General features: G+C 44.2%; 1 protein-coding gene across 47 annotated transcripts in view; it reads left to right on the top strand.

Moving 5' to 3' along the window:
• The window catches only part of LOC110490717 (supervillin), a 149,892-nt gene that overhangs the window by 78,369 nt on the left and 53,129 nt on the right, over window positions 1-18,394 (top strand). For 36 of the 47 annotated variants that reach the window (XM_090199992.1, XM_090199991.1, XM_090199980.1 and 33 more), the window contains 6 exons: window positions 2,050-2,114; window positions 2,410-2,546; window positions 3,388-3,541; window positions 5,238-5,417; window positions 7,511-8,093; window positions 11,352-11,577. In XM_090199992.1, coding sequence (XP_090056118.1) covers window positions 2,050-2,114; window positions 2,410-2,546; window positions 3,388-3,541; window positions 5,238-5,417; window positions 7,511-8,093; window positions 11,352-11,577 — 1,345 coding nt within the window. The remainder of the gene's footprint in view (window positions 1-2,049; window positions 2,115-2,409; window positions 2,547-3,387; window positions 3,542-5,237; window positions 5,418-7,510; window positions 8,094-11,351; window positions 11,578-18,394) is intronic. The other 11 variants (XM_090199993.1, XM_090199982.1, XM_090199981.1 and 8 more) reach the window with 1 other exon arrangement.

Raw genomic sequence — 18,394 nt, 5'->3', positions numbered from 1 at the left:
ACAATTCCACAACGAAACCTGATATACACAATCTAGTAAAGGAATGGGATAAGAATATATAAATATAACATTTGTAAATGAGCAGTGACAGAGCGGCTAAGATGCAATAGATACTATAGAATAGATAGTGTAGGATACAGTATATACATATGAGATAAGTAATGCGAGTGACTAGTGTTCCATTTATTAAAGTGGCCAATGATATCAAGTCTGTAGGTAGGCAGCCGCCTCTCGGTGCTAGTGATGGCTGTTTAACAATCTGATGGCCTTGATATAGAAGCTGTTTTTCAATCTCTCTATCCCAGCTTTGATACACCTGTACTGACTTCGCCTTCTGGATGGAAGTGGGGTGAACAGGCATTGGCTTGGGTGGTTATTGTCCTTGATTATCTTTTTATGTGACATCGGGTGTTGTAGGTGTCCTGGAGGGCAGGTAGTTTGCCCCTGGTGATGCGTTGTGCAGACCGCACCACCCTCTGGAGAGCACTGTGGTTGTTGCTGTACCAGGCGGTGATACAGCCTGACAATATGCTCTTAATTATGCACCTGTAAAAGTTAGAGGGTTTTTGCAGACAAGCCACACTTTTTTCAGCCTCCTGAGGTTGAAAAGGCGCTATTGCGCCTTCTTCACCACACTGCCTGTGTGTGTGGACCATTTCAGTTTGTCGGTGATATGTATGTACACCGACGAACATAAAACTTACCACCTTCCCCACTTATGCCCTGTCGATGTGGATAGGGGGGTGCTCCCTTTGCTGTTTCCTGAAGTCCACAATAATTTATTTTGTTTTGCTGACATTGAGTGAGAGGTTATTTTCCTGACACCACACTCCCTTACGGAGGGGATAACTACACTGTTTGTATTCGGCCATATTCCCAGTTGCCTTGCCATAATTAAAGGTTTTAATAGTCACAGTGGGTACAACATCTCCTATACACTTCCTTATAAACTCGCTCACCGAGTCAGCGTATACGTCAATGTTGTTCTCTGAGGCTACCTGGAACATATCCCAGCAATCTTTTGCGTGGAATCCGATTGGTCAGACCAGCGTTGGATGGACCTAAGCACGCGCGCTTCCTGTTTTAGTTTCTGCCTATAGGAGGTGAGCAACAAGATGGAGTCAGATTTGCCAAAAGGAGGGAGGGGGAGGGCCTTGTATGCATCGCGGAAGTTAGAGTAGCAATGGTCGAGCGTGTTACTCGCCCGTGTACTGCAAACAATACGCTGATAGAATTTAGGTAGCCTTGTTCTCAAATTAGCTTTGTTAAAATCTCCAGCTACAATAAACGCAGCCTCAGGATATATGGTTTCCAGTTTGAAGTTCCTTGATGGTCGTATTGGTATCCACTTGCGAGGGGATATACGGCTCTGACAATAACCGAGGAGAGTTATCTTGGGAGATAATTCAGTTGGCGTTTGATTGTGAGGAATTCTAGGTCAGGTGAACAAAAGGACATGTTGTTACAATTAAACCATGAGTCGTTAATCTTGAAACATACACCTCCGCCCTTCTTCTTACCGGAGATGTTTATTCCTGTCGGCGCGATGTAACACAACAAAATGTGAAAAAAGTAAAGGGGTGTGAACTTTCTGAAGGCACTTTATATAAAACAAATGGTGGGCCACTGCTGCTGAATTAATATAGGGGAAACACTGTATGTCTGGCTCTGTCTCCACTGCAGTCACTCACACCACATGGAAATCTCGCTTGTCTTTGTTCTATAGACATTACAGATGGTGACCATCATGATGATTATAAACCTTTGGCCTGTAGTACTTCGCAGCACAAGCTGTGAGATCTAACTCAAATTGCAGCCATTGTACTGGCATTTAGTACTTACTTCACTTCCGGTGGAACACACTAAGTAGGTTTTAAAGGATTCAAGCATGCTGTTTTTATTATGGGAATTGGTTTTCAAGATTCTCAGACTCTCGCTCTATTTGAGACACTTGGAATTTTCCTTGTGATATTAATCTTTCTCTCTCTCTCTTCCTTCCCCTCTTTCTCCCTTTTTTTTTTGCCTATCTCTCCGTCTCTCTCTCTCTAGCCGATGAAGAGAAATTGGATGAGCGGGCCAAGCTGAGTGTTGCAGCCAAGCGTTCTCTCTTCAGGGTATGCACCAATGTGTCGGAGGAAACACCTTACACCTGGCGACCTGGTCGCCAATTGTGTGTCGCCCCATGGGCCTCCCGGTCGCGGCCGGCTGCGACAGAGCCTTGGCTCGAACCCAGAATGGTGGCACAGCTAGCCCTGCGATGCAGTGCATTAGACCACTGCGCCACCCGGGTGGCCCTCTCTTACTCTTTTCTATTGAAGTATCAATCTATTCCCTTAATACAGAGTTTGAGCTTTGAATGGGTTTGAAAACATGGAAGATGACTCTGGTCTCCCTGCATGGCCTCCCCAGGAGTTGGAGAGGAACACGGATGGGGGCTCCCCAAAACCCCCATCACGGAACGTGGCCATGGAGAGGCGACTGAGACGCACCCAGGACCGCTCCCATACCCAGCCAGTCACTACTGAGGAGGTGGTCATTGCTGCCACGTAAGTCCCAACTATACCTGCCTCTCCATTCCTCCATCTGCTGTTACCTTTCTGCCTTGCGTCGTTTTGCCTTAAAACAGTCACCTCGGTTTGACTTACCAAGGGCTTGACACTGAAACATAGTAAGGATCCACTGAAGCTTATAAACACTTAACACAATATAAACAGTTTATAGCAGCTTATAAACACTCCATTTACATTATACTCACTATTCTATTGTGAAGTGAACTGCCTTCATTTAAAGCTGGAATCCTTTAACGGTCAAACTCTCACAGCCATTTGCGATATTACAACAACAATTACGTTTCTTCAAACAACTTTTTTTTTCCTGACATAATTTGCTCATCATTGCATCGTTGGTTGTTTACTGGCTCCATCATGACGGAGATATCGTTGATGGAGCATTTGGTCCAATCAGAGTGTTTGTCTGTGTGTAATTATATTAACCTTTGCTGAAATTTCAACCATCAATCTGTTCTCACGAGGTCAGGAGGGGTGTTTGGCACCCCCTTGTGTAATTTGAGGGAACAACTTGCATGTAAAATCTGTTGCACCTATTACTCTATTTTCCCTTTTCTCTACACGTTATGATGTTACACCATTGTCAATTTTGTGGTATCCAGGATCTCCTACAACCTCCTCAAAAGATGGAGCATAGAAATTGTGCTTTGTCAACCGGTCATTACAATGATACTGCATTTGTCCACATTTTGTAGGCTATGCACTGGACTGTACACCCTTTCTGTCTGTGTAGCATGGTCCTGGCCTTCATGAACTAGCCTGCCTTCCTGTTCATTTTCTCCCCCCCATCTCCCTATCTGTGTGTAATTCCTCCTCCCAGCCTGCATGCGTCCTCACAGGAGAGTGCTGCAGCCAGGGAGCAGGCCAGGCAGACCCATAATGCACCAGAGGTCCAGAGAGAGGCCCAGCGTACGTCCTCCAAGCTCCTCCAGACTTCTTCTCCTGAGGAGAACCAGCCCCAGACCCAGTATCATGTATGTATTCATGAATGATGCGTATTGTATTAATATACACTGCTCAAAAAAATAAAGGGAACACTTAAACAACACAATGTAACTCCAAGTCAATCACACTTCTGTGAAATAAAACTGTCCACTTAGGAAGCAACACTGATTGACAATAAATTTCACATGCTGTTGTGCAATTGGAATAGACAACAGGTGGAAATTATAGGCAATTAGCAAGACACCCCCAATAAAGGAGTGGTTGTGCAGGTGGTGACCACAGACCACTTCTCAGTTCCTATGCTTCCTGGCTGATGTTTTGGTCACTTTTGAATGCTGGTGGTGCTTTCACTCTAGTGGTAGCATGAGACGGAGTCTACAAACCACACAAGTGGCTCAGGTAGTGCAGCTCATCCAGGATGGCACATCAATGCGAGCTGTGGCAAGAAGGTTTGCTGTGTCTGTCAGCGTAGTGTCCAGAGCATGGAGGCGCTACCAGGAGACAGGCCAGTACATCAGGAGACGTGGAGGAGGGTGTAGTAGGGCAACAACCCAGCAGCAGGACCGCTACCTCCGCCTTTGTGCAAGGAGGAGCACTGCCAGAGCCCTGAAAAATGACCACCAGCAGGCCACAAATGTGCATGTGTCTGCTCAAACGGTCAGAAACAGACTCCATGAGGGTGGTATGAGGGCCTGACGTCCACAGGTGGGGGTTGTGCTTACAGCCCAACACCGTGCAGGACATTTTTCATTTGCCAGAGAACACCAAGATTGGCAAATTCGCCACTGGCGCCCTGTGCTCTTCACAGATGAAAGCAGGTTCACACTGAGCACATGTGACAGACGTAACAGAGTCTGGAGACGCCGTGGAGAACGTTCTGCTGCCTGCAACATCCTCCAGCATGACCGGTTTGGCGGTGGGTCAGTCATGGTGTGGGGTGGCATTTCTTTGGGGGGCCGCATAGCCCTCCATGTGCTCGCCAGAGGTAGCCTGACTGCCATTAGGTACCGAGATGAGATCCTCAGACCCCTTGTGAGACCATTTGCTGGTGCGGTTGGCCCTGGGTTCCTCCTAATGCAAGACAATGCTAGACCTCATGTGGCTGGAGTGTGTCAGCAGTTCCTGCAAGAGGAAGGCATTGATGCTATGGACTGGCCCGCCCGTTCCCCAGACCTGAATCCAATTGAGCACATCTGGGACATCATGTCTCGCTCCATCCACCAACGCCACGTTGCACCACAGACTGTCCAGGAGTTGGCGGATGCTTTAGTCCAGGTCTGGGAGGAGATCCCTCAGGAGACCATCCACCACCTCATCAGGAGCATGCCCAGGCTTGTAGTGAGGTCATACAGGCATGTGGCGGCAACACACACTACTGAGCCTCATTTTGACTTGTTTTAAGGACATGACATCAAAGTTGGATCAGCCTGTAGTGTGGTTTTCCACTTTAATTTGGAGTGTGACTCCAAATTCAACTACGTAAAGAAAAATGTATTTAATAAGACTATTTCATTAATTCAGATCTAGGATGTTATTTTAGTGTTCCCTTTATTTTTTTGAGCAGTGTATTTATAATCTGGTGTATGTATCATCATCAGTATGCCAATCCTATCCTGCCTTCCAGCCAGAACGTACACTTTTAAAAGTTTGTGTTTTCTCTTCGGTGGTTTGAAATGCGTTGTATCGGCCATGTGTCAAGTAAATTAAATCAAATCAAAAACCCAGCAGGGCCAGGGGGACGCAGAGCCGGATCTGTCCACCTTAAGCTTGGCAGAGAAGATGGCTCTGTTCAACAGGCTGGCCCAGCCAGCCACCAGGGTGATCCGCACCAGGCCGGACAGCAGGGGGCGCAGGGCCAACGCCCGTTACCAGACCCAGCCCATCACCCTGGGAGACCTGGAGCAGGTAGGGAGACAATGGAGCAGATATTATAGCAGGGGGGTTCTGACTGTATTCGTGTGTGACGGGGTCATCGTGGTGATTGTCGCTGTAATCGTATACTATCCATAACCCTTCTTATATATAGTGCTGTCCCTTATCTAGTTCAACATTGATTCAAGCCTCTTATCCCCCTTTATTGACGTTCAACATCACCCATTGTGTGTTTAGTACCAGTGTGGAGTGGAGGCTAATGCATCTGGAGCTATGCTTGGCTCTTGGCAACACCAGCTTTGTCCGTATGTGCGTGACCAAAATGAAAAGATCAGATTCATTAGTAAACATGAATAGTTTGCTTTTGTTAGTTCCGTGAATAAAATAGCAATAGCATACAATAACTTAGAGAATCTATGGATCATTTACTGATGCTCTTCTAATGAATCTGAGGCTGCTTCATTTGAAAGCGAAACACATTGTCATCGCATGCCGGAGCAGCTTTTGAAGAAAGCCTCATTTAATTAGAGCACAAGACACAAGTGCTATCTCCCTGATTGGCCTGTGATGTCAATTAAGAGATTGTTGTGTGATGATGTGCGGACGAAGGCTGGGCATGGTTTCTCCCAAATGGCACTCTATTCCCAATATAGTGCGCGACACAGGAGGATGGTGGCACCTTAATTGGGGAGGGCGGGCTGGTGGTAATGGCTGGAGCGTAATTAGTGGAATGGTATCACATTTATGGTTTACATGTATTTGATGCCATTCCATTTACTCCGTTCCGGACGTCATTATGAGCCGTCCTCTCCTCAGCAGCCTCCACTGTTGCACTACTTTTGGGGCGCTGTCCAAAGTAGTGCACTAAATGGGGAATAGGGTGCCATTTGGGTTGCAGGCGCTATTTCACTGAGCTGCTCTTTGGCATAAGCAAGACCCTCTGTGGGAGAGGAGAGGAAAAGGGAAGAGAATAAAAAGCTGCTCCCTTGTTCATTCTCTGAATGGAGGGATGGTCTGACTGCAGTTTATCAGCCGATGTTGATCTCTCACCAGTCACTGTTAGAAACAAGGTTGTTGTGACTGAAAGAGAGGGACGAATGAAGGAACGGGCTTCTTGAGACTGTAGTTAGTGAGCCATACAGTATAGGGTTGACACAGACAGTGAAGTCTTAACATTATTCACTCCTAAATGGTATCAACGTTTGAGTACAGCTTGTTCAGACAGCATTGAGGTCTGCCTACTTTCCTCTCATAAAGAGTACAGCACTGTAAATGTACAGTACATTGTTGTAATCTGAGCTGATTACCTCAGATGAAATACATTAGTTAGTTTTCTGTTATGTGTGTTGTGAAAGTGATTTCTAGGTTTGTCCTTCGACTTAGAAGATGAGGAATGTCCTTTAACTTGATTCTGTTTACACCACAACAGGATATGTAAGTTATGTAACAACAAAGATGAGATGATTCATAAAAGTGTATGACTTTAGATGTTAGCGTTTTTGATTAACATCAGAGAAATTGTCAGTTTTTTTTCTCCGTTGAAAAGTGACATTTGTGGGTCAGTCCTAAATGAATGGACGATTGTGTCAATGTCTACTGATTCAGTGTTATTATTAGAGCATGATTCTGTGAATAGAGCGGGAGGGAGAGTGTTTGTGTGGCTGGACTCATCCTTTGCTTCACAGACTGTTGCAGCAGCTGCGTCGCATTCATAAGTGCACACTGTAGCAAAACGTTTTGTAACCAAAAACATAAACAAGTCACTACCTTTTTTGGGTCAGTTTGCTTCTGTTTGGTGCCCAATGAATATGACCCTGGATTCATTGTGCTTTGTGGTTGTCAGGGGGTGGGCCGTGATTGGCTAGGCAAACTGCAGTCCTTTTGATCCACACAGGAAGTGCTCAGCCTGTGATTATTCAGCTTTTAGTTCCATTGTCTGTTGGTTAGCCTGCTGCCTCACTATTACTAGGCAGACGGGCTCATCTGCTGAGGGAACTTCAGCAGACGTTGTTCAGCAGACTTTGTCCCCTCTAGCTGACTTTGTTTTCTCTCTCTGCCTCTCTCATCCCGCGCTCTTGTCTCTCGCTCTCTCTCTCTCTCGCTCTCGCCCTTTTCCCTCGACCCAGATCCATAACGGGGCCAAGTTGGGCCAGCTATTCTCATCTGCCCTCAGACCTGGGGCCACAGACCACGCAGGGGACATCCACTTAGCCACTGGGGGTGGGGGTAGCCCAGCAGAGGCACCCAACCCTGGGTACTGCGAAAGGTACATCCCCCACCACCCTAGCCCTCCCACCCAGATCACAGAACCCTCCAATGCCGTCTGGAGGTCTGTGCCTGGCCCCCACCACCAAGCCTCTCTGGATCTCCAGGCGAACCAGACTGACTCAACCACCATCCTCCCCCAGGGAGAGGAGGGCGATCTGTGGGGAGGGAAGAGAAAGTTGCCCTCTCCGGAGGGAGGTGTCAGAAAGGCCCCCATGCCTCAGGCCTGGTCTGGTGAGAGGGAATGGGAGGAGGACCAGCGTTTGGCCAGGTTGGGTGGTGGTGAGGGTGTGGAGCCCCAGCGTGTGTTGAAGGGGACAGAGACTGGTGGTGGTGGTCTCCACCAGGACCACAGGCAGCACCAGGAGCAGAGGGGCTATCTGAGACAGTCATCATTAGACCTCCAGGACCCAGACGGACACAGATCAAAGGTCATCAGCACTGGTAAGCAGAAGCTATTCTGAAAATATAGTTTACCAAGCTACCAACTACTTCACACTGGAATAAGTAAGCTACACTGAAGCTGCCCTTAAGAAAAATATAGAGATAAATTATCATATTGAAATGTCATGGAGTACAAATTGCAAGAACAGATCACTCTGCAGTCAGATGTTAACAGAATGTGTAGTTTAGCCTATTAAACACAGAAACTATGTTTCAAGTGAGAATTCTGGCAGGTCTGGTGCCAACAAAGAAAGGAAAATCTTCCACACCCATATTATTGTTTATTTTTGCAGAACAAGTAGTGTGTAGTTCCAGTAGTTGGCTACATCGCTACAACAACAAAAAGTAATTAACTACTGAAAACACCAACACGATTGAAGTTTAGTTCTACTACCAACAAAAATGTAGTTAAATGACATGTAGTTCACTACTCCCCAGCAATGCTGGTGAAACAAGCTTCCAGGGGCTGTGGTCTGACAGGGGGAAGGAGGGAGGAAGGGTGGTCTTTTCTGTTAGTCTTTCACTTTCTCTCACTCTGCCTCTCTTTCGCTCATGCTTTAAAAAATCCACATCAAATTCTTAGAAATTCTCCACTCTCTCTCTCTCTCGCGCTTGCTCACACACACACATACAGTTGAAGTCGGAAGTTTACATACACCTTAGCCAAATACATTTAAACTGTCTGTGTATGTAAACTTTCGACTTCAACTGTACATGCATACATACAGTGCCTTCACGAAGTATTCACACCCTTTAACTTTTCCCATTTTGTTGTATTAAAAGGTGGGATTAAATTATCAAAGTGGAAGAATAATTATAACATTTGTAAACAAATATATCTTGATTAAAAAGGTATTCGACCCCCTGAGAGTACATGTTTGAATCATCTTTGGCAGCGATTACAGCTGTGAGCCTTTCTGGGTAAGTCTCTTTAACAGCTTTCCACACCTGGATTCTGCAACTCTGTCAAGTTGGTTGTTGATCATTGCTAGGCAACCATTGTCATGTCTTGCCATAGATTTTCAAGCAGATTTAAGTTAAAACTGTAACACGGCCACTCGGGAACATTCACTGTCTTTGTAAGCAACTCCTGTGTAGATTCTGCCTTTTGTTTTAGGTTATTGTCCAGCTGAAAGCTGAATTCATCTCCCAGTGTCTGGTGGAAAGTAAACTGAGCCAACTTTTCCTCTAGGATTTTGCCTGTGTTTACCTCCACTCTGTTTTTTTTAATCCGTAAAAATTCCCCAGTCCTTAACTATTACAAGCATAACCATAACATGATACTTGAAAATATGGAGAGTGGTACTCAGTTATGTGTTGTATTGGATTTTGGTACTCAGGAGAAAAAGTGAATTCCTTTGCCACATTATTTTTGCAGTATTACTTGAGGTCCTTGTTGCAAACAGGATGCATGTTTTGGAATATTTTTATTCTGTTACAGGCTTCCTTCTTTTCGCTCTGTCAATTAGGTTAGTATTGTAGAGTAACTACAATGTTGTTGATGCATCCTCAGCTTTTAACTGTTTTAAAGTCACCATTGGCCTCATGGTGAAATCCCTGAACGGTTTCCTTCCTCTCCGAGTTAGGAAGAGCGCCTGTATCTGTGTAGTGACTGGGTGTATTGATACACCAGTGTAAATTCTAACTTCACCATGCTCAAAGAGATATTCAATGTCTGCTTTTTGTGTGTTTTTTTTTTTTTACCCATTTACCAATAGGTGCCCTTCTTTGCGACAATCTCTCTGGTCTTTGTGGTTGAATCTGTGTTTGAAATTTAGGGACCTTTAAAAATAATTTGTGTGGTACAGAGATGAGGTAGTCATAAAAAAACAATGTTAAACACTATTATTGCACACAGTCCATTCAACTTATTTTGTGACTTGTTAAGCAAATGTTTACTCCTAAATGTAGTTAGGCTTCCCATAACACAGGGGTTGAATAGTTATTGACTCAATACATTTTAGCTTAATTTGTTAAAAAAAATAAAAATCCACTTTGACATTATGGGGTATTGTGTATAGGCCAGCTACAAAATCTAAATGTAATCCATTTTAAATTCAGACTGTAACACAACAAAACTTCAAAAGGTCAAAGAGTGTGAGGGAGGAAGGGTTGTTTCAGTCTCTGGACTTAAACCCCATTGAAAACCTATGGTTTGAATTGAAGAGGGCAATCCATAAGCACAAACAAAGGATATCAAGGATTTTGTAGCTGGCCTATACACAATACCCCATAATGTCAAAGTGGATTTTTATTTTTGTATTTTTTATTTTTTTTTACAAATTAAGCTAAAATGTATTGAGTCAATTACTATTCAAGCCCTGTTCTCTACAGAGTAATGGTCTAACATCTTTCCCAACGTGCTCTCCAATCTCGTTGTTTTCTGAAAGAGGCTCGCTGTCTTTATCATCGTAACGGGAGGGTGATAGAGTATTGAAAACAGGGGTCCCAATCATTTTAACCCCCAATGTTTTTTAGATTTGTTTTTATGACTTATACACAATCTATTTCTCTGAGCAATTGTATTAGTATAATTTTCAGCATAAAATATACCTCAGTATTTGTTTTATTTATTTTATACAGTATTTTTTGCTCCTCTTTATCAATGGTGCCAATAATTCTGATCATCGCTTGGCTGTGTGTTTGTGGGAGAGAGTTATGAAATTATTTCCGATGCCGACCATCTGACAGATCACATTAGCTCAATCAAATACATTTATTTCCCCCTTGGTACTCCCACTATGGCTCCTGTTGTAAATGAAATCCAGGTAGACTACTCGCAAAAAACATCAACATAGCCAATACTACGTACGACACAGTGTAAACTTAAGTGTTAAGCTGCAGATATACCAGAGATGCTGTATCTCTCTCATCAAAAAAAAAAAACTCCTGTGTCTCTATGAATTATGTTCACACGCAGTGTCTGTGGTTTTCAAGCTTTCCCTTATTTGACAATTCACTCTGGGCGCAGACTCTAGCAAGCTCTCCCCTGTTTTGTCTTGTCAGTCTGTATCAGCGTTTGGCTTTTCTCGCAGCCTGTTAGGGCACGGACCAGCCGAGAGCGAGAGACTCTCTTATGGTGTGGCTTCTGTAGAGGGAGGTTCGCTGTACACAACTAGAAGAGCAACAGGGCGGAGGGTTTTAACATTTTCAGAGTGTTATGCTTTTCTACAGCGGTTTTAGAGATTTTTGATAAGTGTGTTTGCAAACATGATTGTGCTAGGGGAGCTCTACTAACGCCTTCCTGTGTGTGTGCAGAGCTGCCAGACTCTAGTGTGTCATCATCGAGAGCAGCAGAGCAGCTAAGGAGTGCATCTCTCTCTCCACACACACTGCTGCCTCAGGCTCGGGAGCTGGGCGGGGCGGACACACACACGGACGGCAGCAGTGGTCTGGGACACACACACAGCCTGGTCCAGTCTGAGCAAGAGGACATAGAGCTCTCAGAAGCCATGTCGGCTAGACAGATGTCCATCAAAGATAGGTGAGTTCATTTTCTTTTTCTCATCAAAGAAACCCTGGTTGATTAGGGAAAGCCTTTTGTATCTAGGCAGTTGTCTCTAGACCACATGTTTTGCTCACCATCCTCCGGTTTCCCATTTCACAGGCATTAAACTCTGTTTTAAAGTCACCTTTCTTCTCATGGTGAAATGCCTGAGCGGTTTCCTTCCTCTCCGGCAACTATGTTAGGATGGGCGCCTGTATCTTTGTAGTGACTGGGTGTATTGATACATGATCCTAAGTGTAATGAATCATTTTTGGCAAGGCAGTTTTGGTCATTCTTTGTACACTATGTGTGTGAGCATATGACATTCTCTGAATCATTGTCTGATTGGGCTGTGTTTTTTGAATGCAGTGTAGTCCTGTTTGTTTCAGTCTGTCAGACGGGACAGCAACAGACACATGCGTTATTTGAATTGTTGTTGACTCCTGTTGGATATTGGCACTGACTCAGTCAGTATGTTTACGCTTGTGGACTTTTTGATCTGCATGAGGTCAAAATGATAAGATGTAGTGTTTTATTTTCTTGTCCTTATATTAGTATGTTCGAGAGAGATGGGAGAGAGTTAGAGACTTACCTTGACTCTCATTGTGGAATGTAGGTTGCAAGACCGATGGAAGGAAAGAGCGAGAGAGAAAGCGAGGCAGCCCTGGGTGCGTTTTGACTTGAGTTAAAGGGATTTGTTTTGGGCGGTAGGTCGGTTGGTTGGTTAGAGCTGTGAGCACCCAAGGAGGAAGACCGCAGTGATGGTCGGCAGAAGAGAGAGAGAGAGCTGCTCAGCTCTAACCCCATCCCTCATCTCTCTGATAAGGAGGAAATTATACTGAACAAAAATATAAACTTAAAATGCAATAAATTCCTAGATTTTACTGAGTTGCAGTTCATATAAGGAAATCAGAAATAAATTCATTAGGACCTAATCTATGGATTTCACATGAATTGGAAAACAGACCTAGATCTATTTGCCACAGATATCTTTTTAAAAAGGGTAGGGGTGTGCATCAGAAAGACAGCATCTGCAGAAACCAACATTTGCCTCATGCAGCGGTTGTTGATTGTGGATTGTGGAATGTTGACCCACTCCTCTTCAATGTCTGTGCGATGTTGCTGGATATTGGCGGGAACTGGAACATGCTTTCGAACACGTCAATCCAGAGCATCCCAAACATGCTCAATGGGTGACATGTCTGAGTATGCAGACCATGGAAGAACTGGGACATTTTATTATTATTGCATTTTTGGGGGGCGGGGATAGATCCGCTTTAATATTGCAAATAGATTGTGGCTTCTATCAATGTAATTGTCTGCATCATTTCCAATCCCCCATATATATACACTACCGTTCAAAGGTTTAGGGTCATTTAGAAATGTCCTTGTTTTTTAAAGAAAATAACATTTTTTGTCCATTTTAAAATACCATCAAATTGATCAGAAATACAGTGTAGACGTTGTTAGAAAACCATTTTGCAATTATGTTAGCACAGCTGAAAACGGTTGTGTTGATTTAAAGAAGCACTGCACTAGTTGAGTATCTGGAGCGTCAGCATTTGTGGGTTCGATTACAGGCTCGAATTAGCAAGAAACAAATAACTTTCTTCTGAAAAACGTCAGTCTATTCTTGTTCTGAGAAATGAATGCTATTCCATAGAAAGTGGAATGGGAGGCCCCGGTGCACAACTGAGCAAGAGGACAAGTACACGAGTGTCTAGTTTGAGAAACAAACACCTCACAAGTCCTCAAATGGCAGCTTCATTAAATAGTACTCACAAAGCACCAGTCTCAACGTCAACAGTGAAGAGGCAACTCCGGGATGCTGGCATCTAGGCAGAGTTGCAATGAAAAAGCCATATCTCAGACTGGCCAATAAAAAGAAAAGATTAAGATGGGCCAAAGAACACAGAGTCTCTGCCTAGAAGACCAGCATCCCGGAGTCGCCTCTTCACTGTTGACGTTGAGACTGGTGTTTTGCGAGTACTATTTAATGAAGCTGCCAGTTGAGGACTTGTGAGGTGTTTGTTTCTCAAACTAGACACTGTAATGTACTTGTCCTCTTGCTCAGTGGTGCACCGGGGCCTCCCACTCTTTATATTCTGGTTAGAGCCAGTTTGTGCTGTTCTGTGAAGGGAGTAGTACACCGAGTTGAATGAGATCTTCAGTTTCTTGGCAATTTCTCACATGGAATAGCCTTCATTTCTCAAAACAAGAATAGTCTGAGTTTCAGAAGCAAGTCATTTGTTTCTGGACATTTTGAGCCTGTAATCGAACCCAACAATGCTGATGCTCCAGATACTGAACTAGTCTAAAGAAGGCCAGTTTTATTGCTTCTTTAATCAGAATAACAGTTTTCAACTGTGCTAACATAATTACAAAAGGGTTTTCTAATGATAAATTAGCCTTTTAAATGATAAACTTGGATTCGCTAACACAACGTGCTATTGGAACACAGGAGTGATGGTTGCTGATAATGGGCCTCTGTACGCCTATGTAGATAATTACAACATTAGAAATTACACTGTATTTCTGATAAATTTTATCTTATTTTAATGGACAGAAAATGTGATTTTCTTTAAAAATTAGGACATTTCTAAGTGAACCCAAACTTTTGAACGGTAATGTGTATAAACTCAGGGGGAAAAAAATGTCCTCTCACTGTCAACTGCATTTATTTTCAGCAAACTTAACATGTGTAAATATCTGTATGAACATATTAAGATTCAACAACTGAGACATAAACTGAACAAGTTCCACAGACATGTGACTAACAAATGTAATAATGTGTCCCTGAACAAAAGGGGGGTCAAAATCAAAAGTAACAGTGAGTATCTTTTGTGGCCACCAGCTGCATTAAGTACTGCAGTACTGCAGTTCTTACTGTGAGATGTTACCCCACTCTTCCACCAAGGCACCTCCAAGTTCCAGGACATTTCTGGGGCTAGCCCTAGCCCTCACCCGCCGATCCAACTGGTCCCAGTAGTGCTCAATGGGATTGAGATCCGGGCTCTTTGCTGGCCATGGCAGAACACTGACATTCCTGTCTTGCAGGAAATCACGCACAGAACGAGCAGTATGGCTGGTGGCATTGTTATGCTGGAGGATCATGTCAGGATGAGCCTGCAGGAAGTGTACCACATGAGGGAGGAGGATGTCTTCCCAGTAACGCACAACATTGAGATTTCCTGCAATGACGACAAGCCCAGTCCGATGATGCTGTGACACGCCGCCCCAGACCATGACGGACCCTTCACCTCCAAATCGATCCTGCTCCAGAGTACAGGTCTCGGTGTAACGCTCATTCCTTCGACAATAAACGTGAATCTGACCATCACCCCCGATGAGACAAAACCGTGACTCGTCAGTGAAGAGCACTTTTTGCCAATCCTGTCTGGTCCAGCGACGGTGGGTTTGTATCCATAGGCGACGTTGTTGCCGGTGACGTCTGGTAAGGACCTGCCTTTCAATAGGCCTACAAGCCCTCAGTCCAGCCTCTCTCAGCCTATTGCGGACAGTTTGAGCACTGATGGAGGGATTGTGCCATCCTGGTGTAACTCTGGCAGTTGTTGTTGCCATCCTGTACCTGTACCTGTGATATTTAGATGTACCGATCCTGTGCAGGTATTGTTACACGTGGTCTGCCATTGCGAGGACGATCAGCTGTCCATCCTGTTTCCCTGTAGCAATGTCTTAGGCGTCTCACAGTACAGACATTGCAATTTATTGCCCTGGTAACATCTGCAGTCCTCATGCCTCCTTGCAGCATGCCTAAGGAACGTTCACGCAGATGAGCAGGGACCCTGGGCATCTTTGTTTTGGTGTTTTTCAGAGTCAGTAGAAAGGCCTCTTTAGTGTCCTAAGTTTTCATAACTGTGACCTTAATTGCCTACCATCTGTAAGCTGTTAGTGTCTTAACGACCGTTCCACAGGTCCATGTTCATTAATTGTTTATGGTACATTGAATAAGCATGGGAACCAGTGTTTAAACCCTTTACAATGAAGATCTGTGATTTTATTTGTATTTTTATGACTTATCTTTGAAAGACAGGGTCCTCTAAAGGGGACTTTTTGCTGAGTTTGTTTTTATATATTATTACATTTTATATATTATTTTAAATGCAGTGCCTTCAGAAAGAATTCTAAACCCTTAACTTTTTCCACATTTTGTAACGTTAGCCTTATTCTAAAATGTATTAAATTATTGTTTTCCTCTCAGAAATCTAAACACAATACCCCGTAATGACAAAGCAAAAATAGGTTTTTAGAAATTTTTGAGAATTTATAAACAAATGAGAAAATGTAAGATCACGTTTACATAAGTATTCAGACCCTTTACTCAGTACTTTGTTGAAGCACCTTTGGCAGCGATTACAGCATCAAGCTTTCTTGGGTATGGCGCTACAAGCTTGGCACACCTATATTTAGAGCTTCCCTCCCATTCTTCTCTGCAGATCATCTCAAGCGCTGTCAGGTTGGATGGGGAGCATTGCTGCACAGCTATTTCCAGGTCTCTCCAGAGATGTTCGATTGGGTACATGTCCGGGCTCTGCCTGGGCCGCTCAAGGACATTCAGAGACTTTTGCCGAGGCCACTCCTGTGTTGTCTTGGCTGTGTTTTTAGGGTTGTTGTCCTGTTGGAAGGTGAACCGTCGCCCCAGTTTGAGGTCCTGAGCACTCTGGAGCAGGTTTTCATCAAGGATCTCTCTGTACTTTATTCCATTCATCTTTGCCTCAATCGTGACCACCATCCCAGTCCCTGCCGCTGAAAAACCTCCCCACAGCATGATGCTGCCACCACCACTATGCTTCACCGTAGGGATGGTGCCAGGTTTCCTCCAGACGTGATGCTTGGCATTCAGGCTTGGTGGTCTGAGAGTCTTTAGGTGCCTTTTGTAAAATTCCAAGCGGGCTGTTGTGCCTTTTACAGAGGAGTGGCTTCCGTCTAGCCACTCTATCATGAAGGCCTAACTGTTTGAGTGATGCAGAGATGGTTGTTCTTCTGGACAACTTCTCCCATTTCCATAGAGTAACTTTGGAGCTCTGTCAGAGTGAGCATCGGGTTCTTGTTCACCTCCCTGACCAAGGCCCTTATCCCTTGATTGCTCAGTTTGGCCTGGTGGCCAGCTCTAGGAAGTGTCTTGGTGGTTCCACACTTCTTCCATTTAAGAATGGAGGCCGCTGTGTTCTTGGGGACCTTCAATAATGCAATAATAATATAATATAGATCTGTGCACAATCCTGTCTCGGAGTCCCATGGACAGTTCCTTCGACCTCTTGACTTGGTTTTATGCTCTGACATGCACTGTCAACTGTGGGAACTTTATATAGACAGGTACAGTTGAAGTCAGAAGTTTACGTACTCTTAGGTTGGAGTCATTAGAACTTGTTTTTAAACACCTCCACAAATTAATTTCTAACAAACTATAGTTTTGGCACGTCGATTAGGACATCAGTTATTTTCCAACAATTGTTTAGACAGATTATTTCACTTATAGTTCACTGTACCGCAATTCCAGTGGGTCAGTAGTTTACATACACTAGTCTCTATGATCTACTGTAACTAGCTGTCAATTGTAGTCAGTGTTGTTTTGTCGTGTTCTGTAGCAAATGGGGAATGCAGAATATGTGGAGTCGTGATTTTTAAATCTAGTTCAAGGAACAGGAATGTTTCCGATCCATCAGTATTACAGACCGGTGATGGTTTTGCACATCCAATCAATTAGATAAGCATGTTTCTATCTGTTCTCCATGTCAACAAGCTGGCCATTGATTGGCTTTTAAATTGATTGGTGACATAATGGAACAACATTTGCTTCCAACGACTAGCCAAAGCTGTGTGTGTCTGTGTGTTTCTGTCACGGAAGCGTGTAAATCCACCTCGTCCTTTCAAAACTCTGTGTGTGCGTGTGTGCAAAATTGAGTTTGTCCTCTTGAATCCTCCATGAAGTGCATGATGCATCCATCATTGTACGCCCACTCATTTGGGACATAGGGGTGTTTTTGAGAGGAACAGAGGGGTACCACTGACCCAGGCTTTATGACCACTATGTCCTGTCTCCTACTAGGGATGTGTCCCAAATGGCACCCCATCCCCTATATAGTGCACACATTTTGACCAGAGCCCGATGCGCCAGGCTTAATCTGTGTCCGTGAAACCGCCCCATTGTGACTTTGACTATGATCTGGATTTATGTGATTCTGCTTACAGTAGAAAGTCTGCCTTCAAGTTAAAGTTTTGTCAGATGCACAGATACAGTGAAATGCTTAACTTGTAACAGTGCAGTAATCAATATTAATATAGTATAATAAATCATTGACCTGTGTATATATATAATCAAATCAAAATCAAATCAAATGTATTTATATAGCCCTTCGTACATCAGCTGATATCTCAAAGTGCTGTACAGAAACCCAGCCTAAAACCCCAAACAGCAAGCAATGCAGGTGTAGAAGCACGGTGGCTAGAAAAACTCCCTAGAAAGGCCAAAACCTAGGAAGAAACCTAGAGAGGAACCAGGCTATGTGGGGTGGCCAGTCCTCTTCTGGCTGTGCCGGGTGGAGATTATAATAGAACATGGCCAAGATGTTCAAATGTTCATAAATGACCAGCATGGTCGAATAATAATAAGGCAGAACAGTTGAAACTGGAGCAGCAGCACGGTCAGGTGGACTGGGGACAGCAAGGAGTCATCATGTCAGGTAGTCCTGGGGCATGGTCCTAGGGCTCAGGTCCTCCGAGAGAGAGAAAGAAAGAGAGAAGGAGAGAATTGGAGAACGCACACTTAGATTCACACAGGACACCGAATAGG

The sequence above is a fragment of the Oncorhynchus mykiss genome, chromosome 15, assembly GCF_057628025.1.
Source record: "Oncorhynchus mykiss isolate SJ-2025 chromosome 15, ASM5762802v1, whole genome shotgun sequence".
Taxonomy (NCBI): Eukaryota; Metazoa; Chordata; class Actinopteri; order Salmoniformes; family Salmonidae; genus Oncorhynchus; species Oncorhynchus mykiss.
Note: the sequence above shows the minus strand (reverse complement) of the source record. Positions and strands in the feature narration are given on the sequence as shown.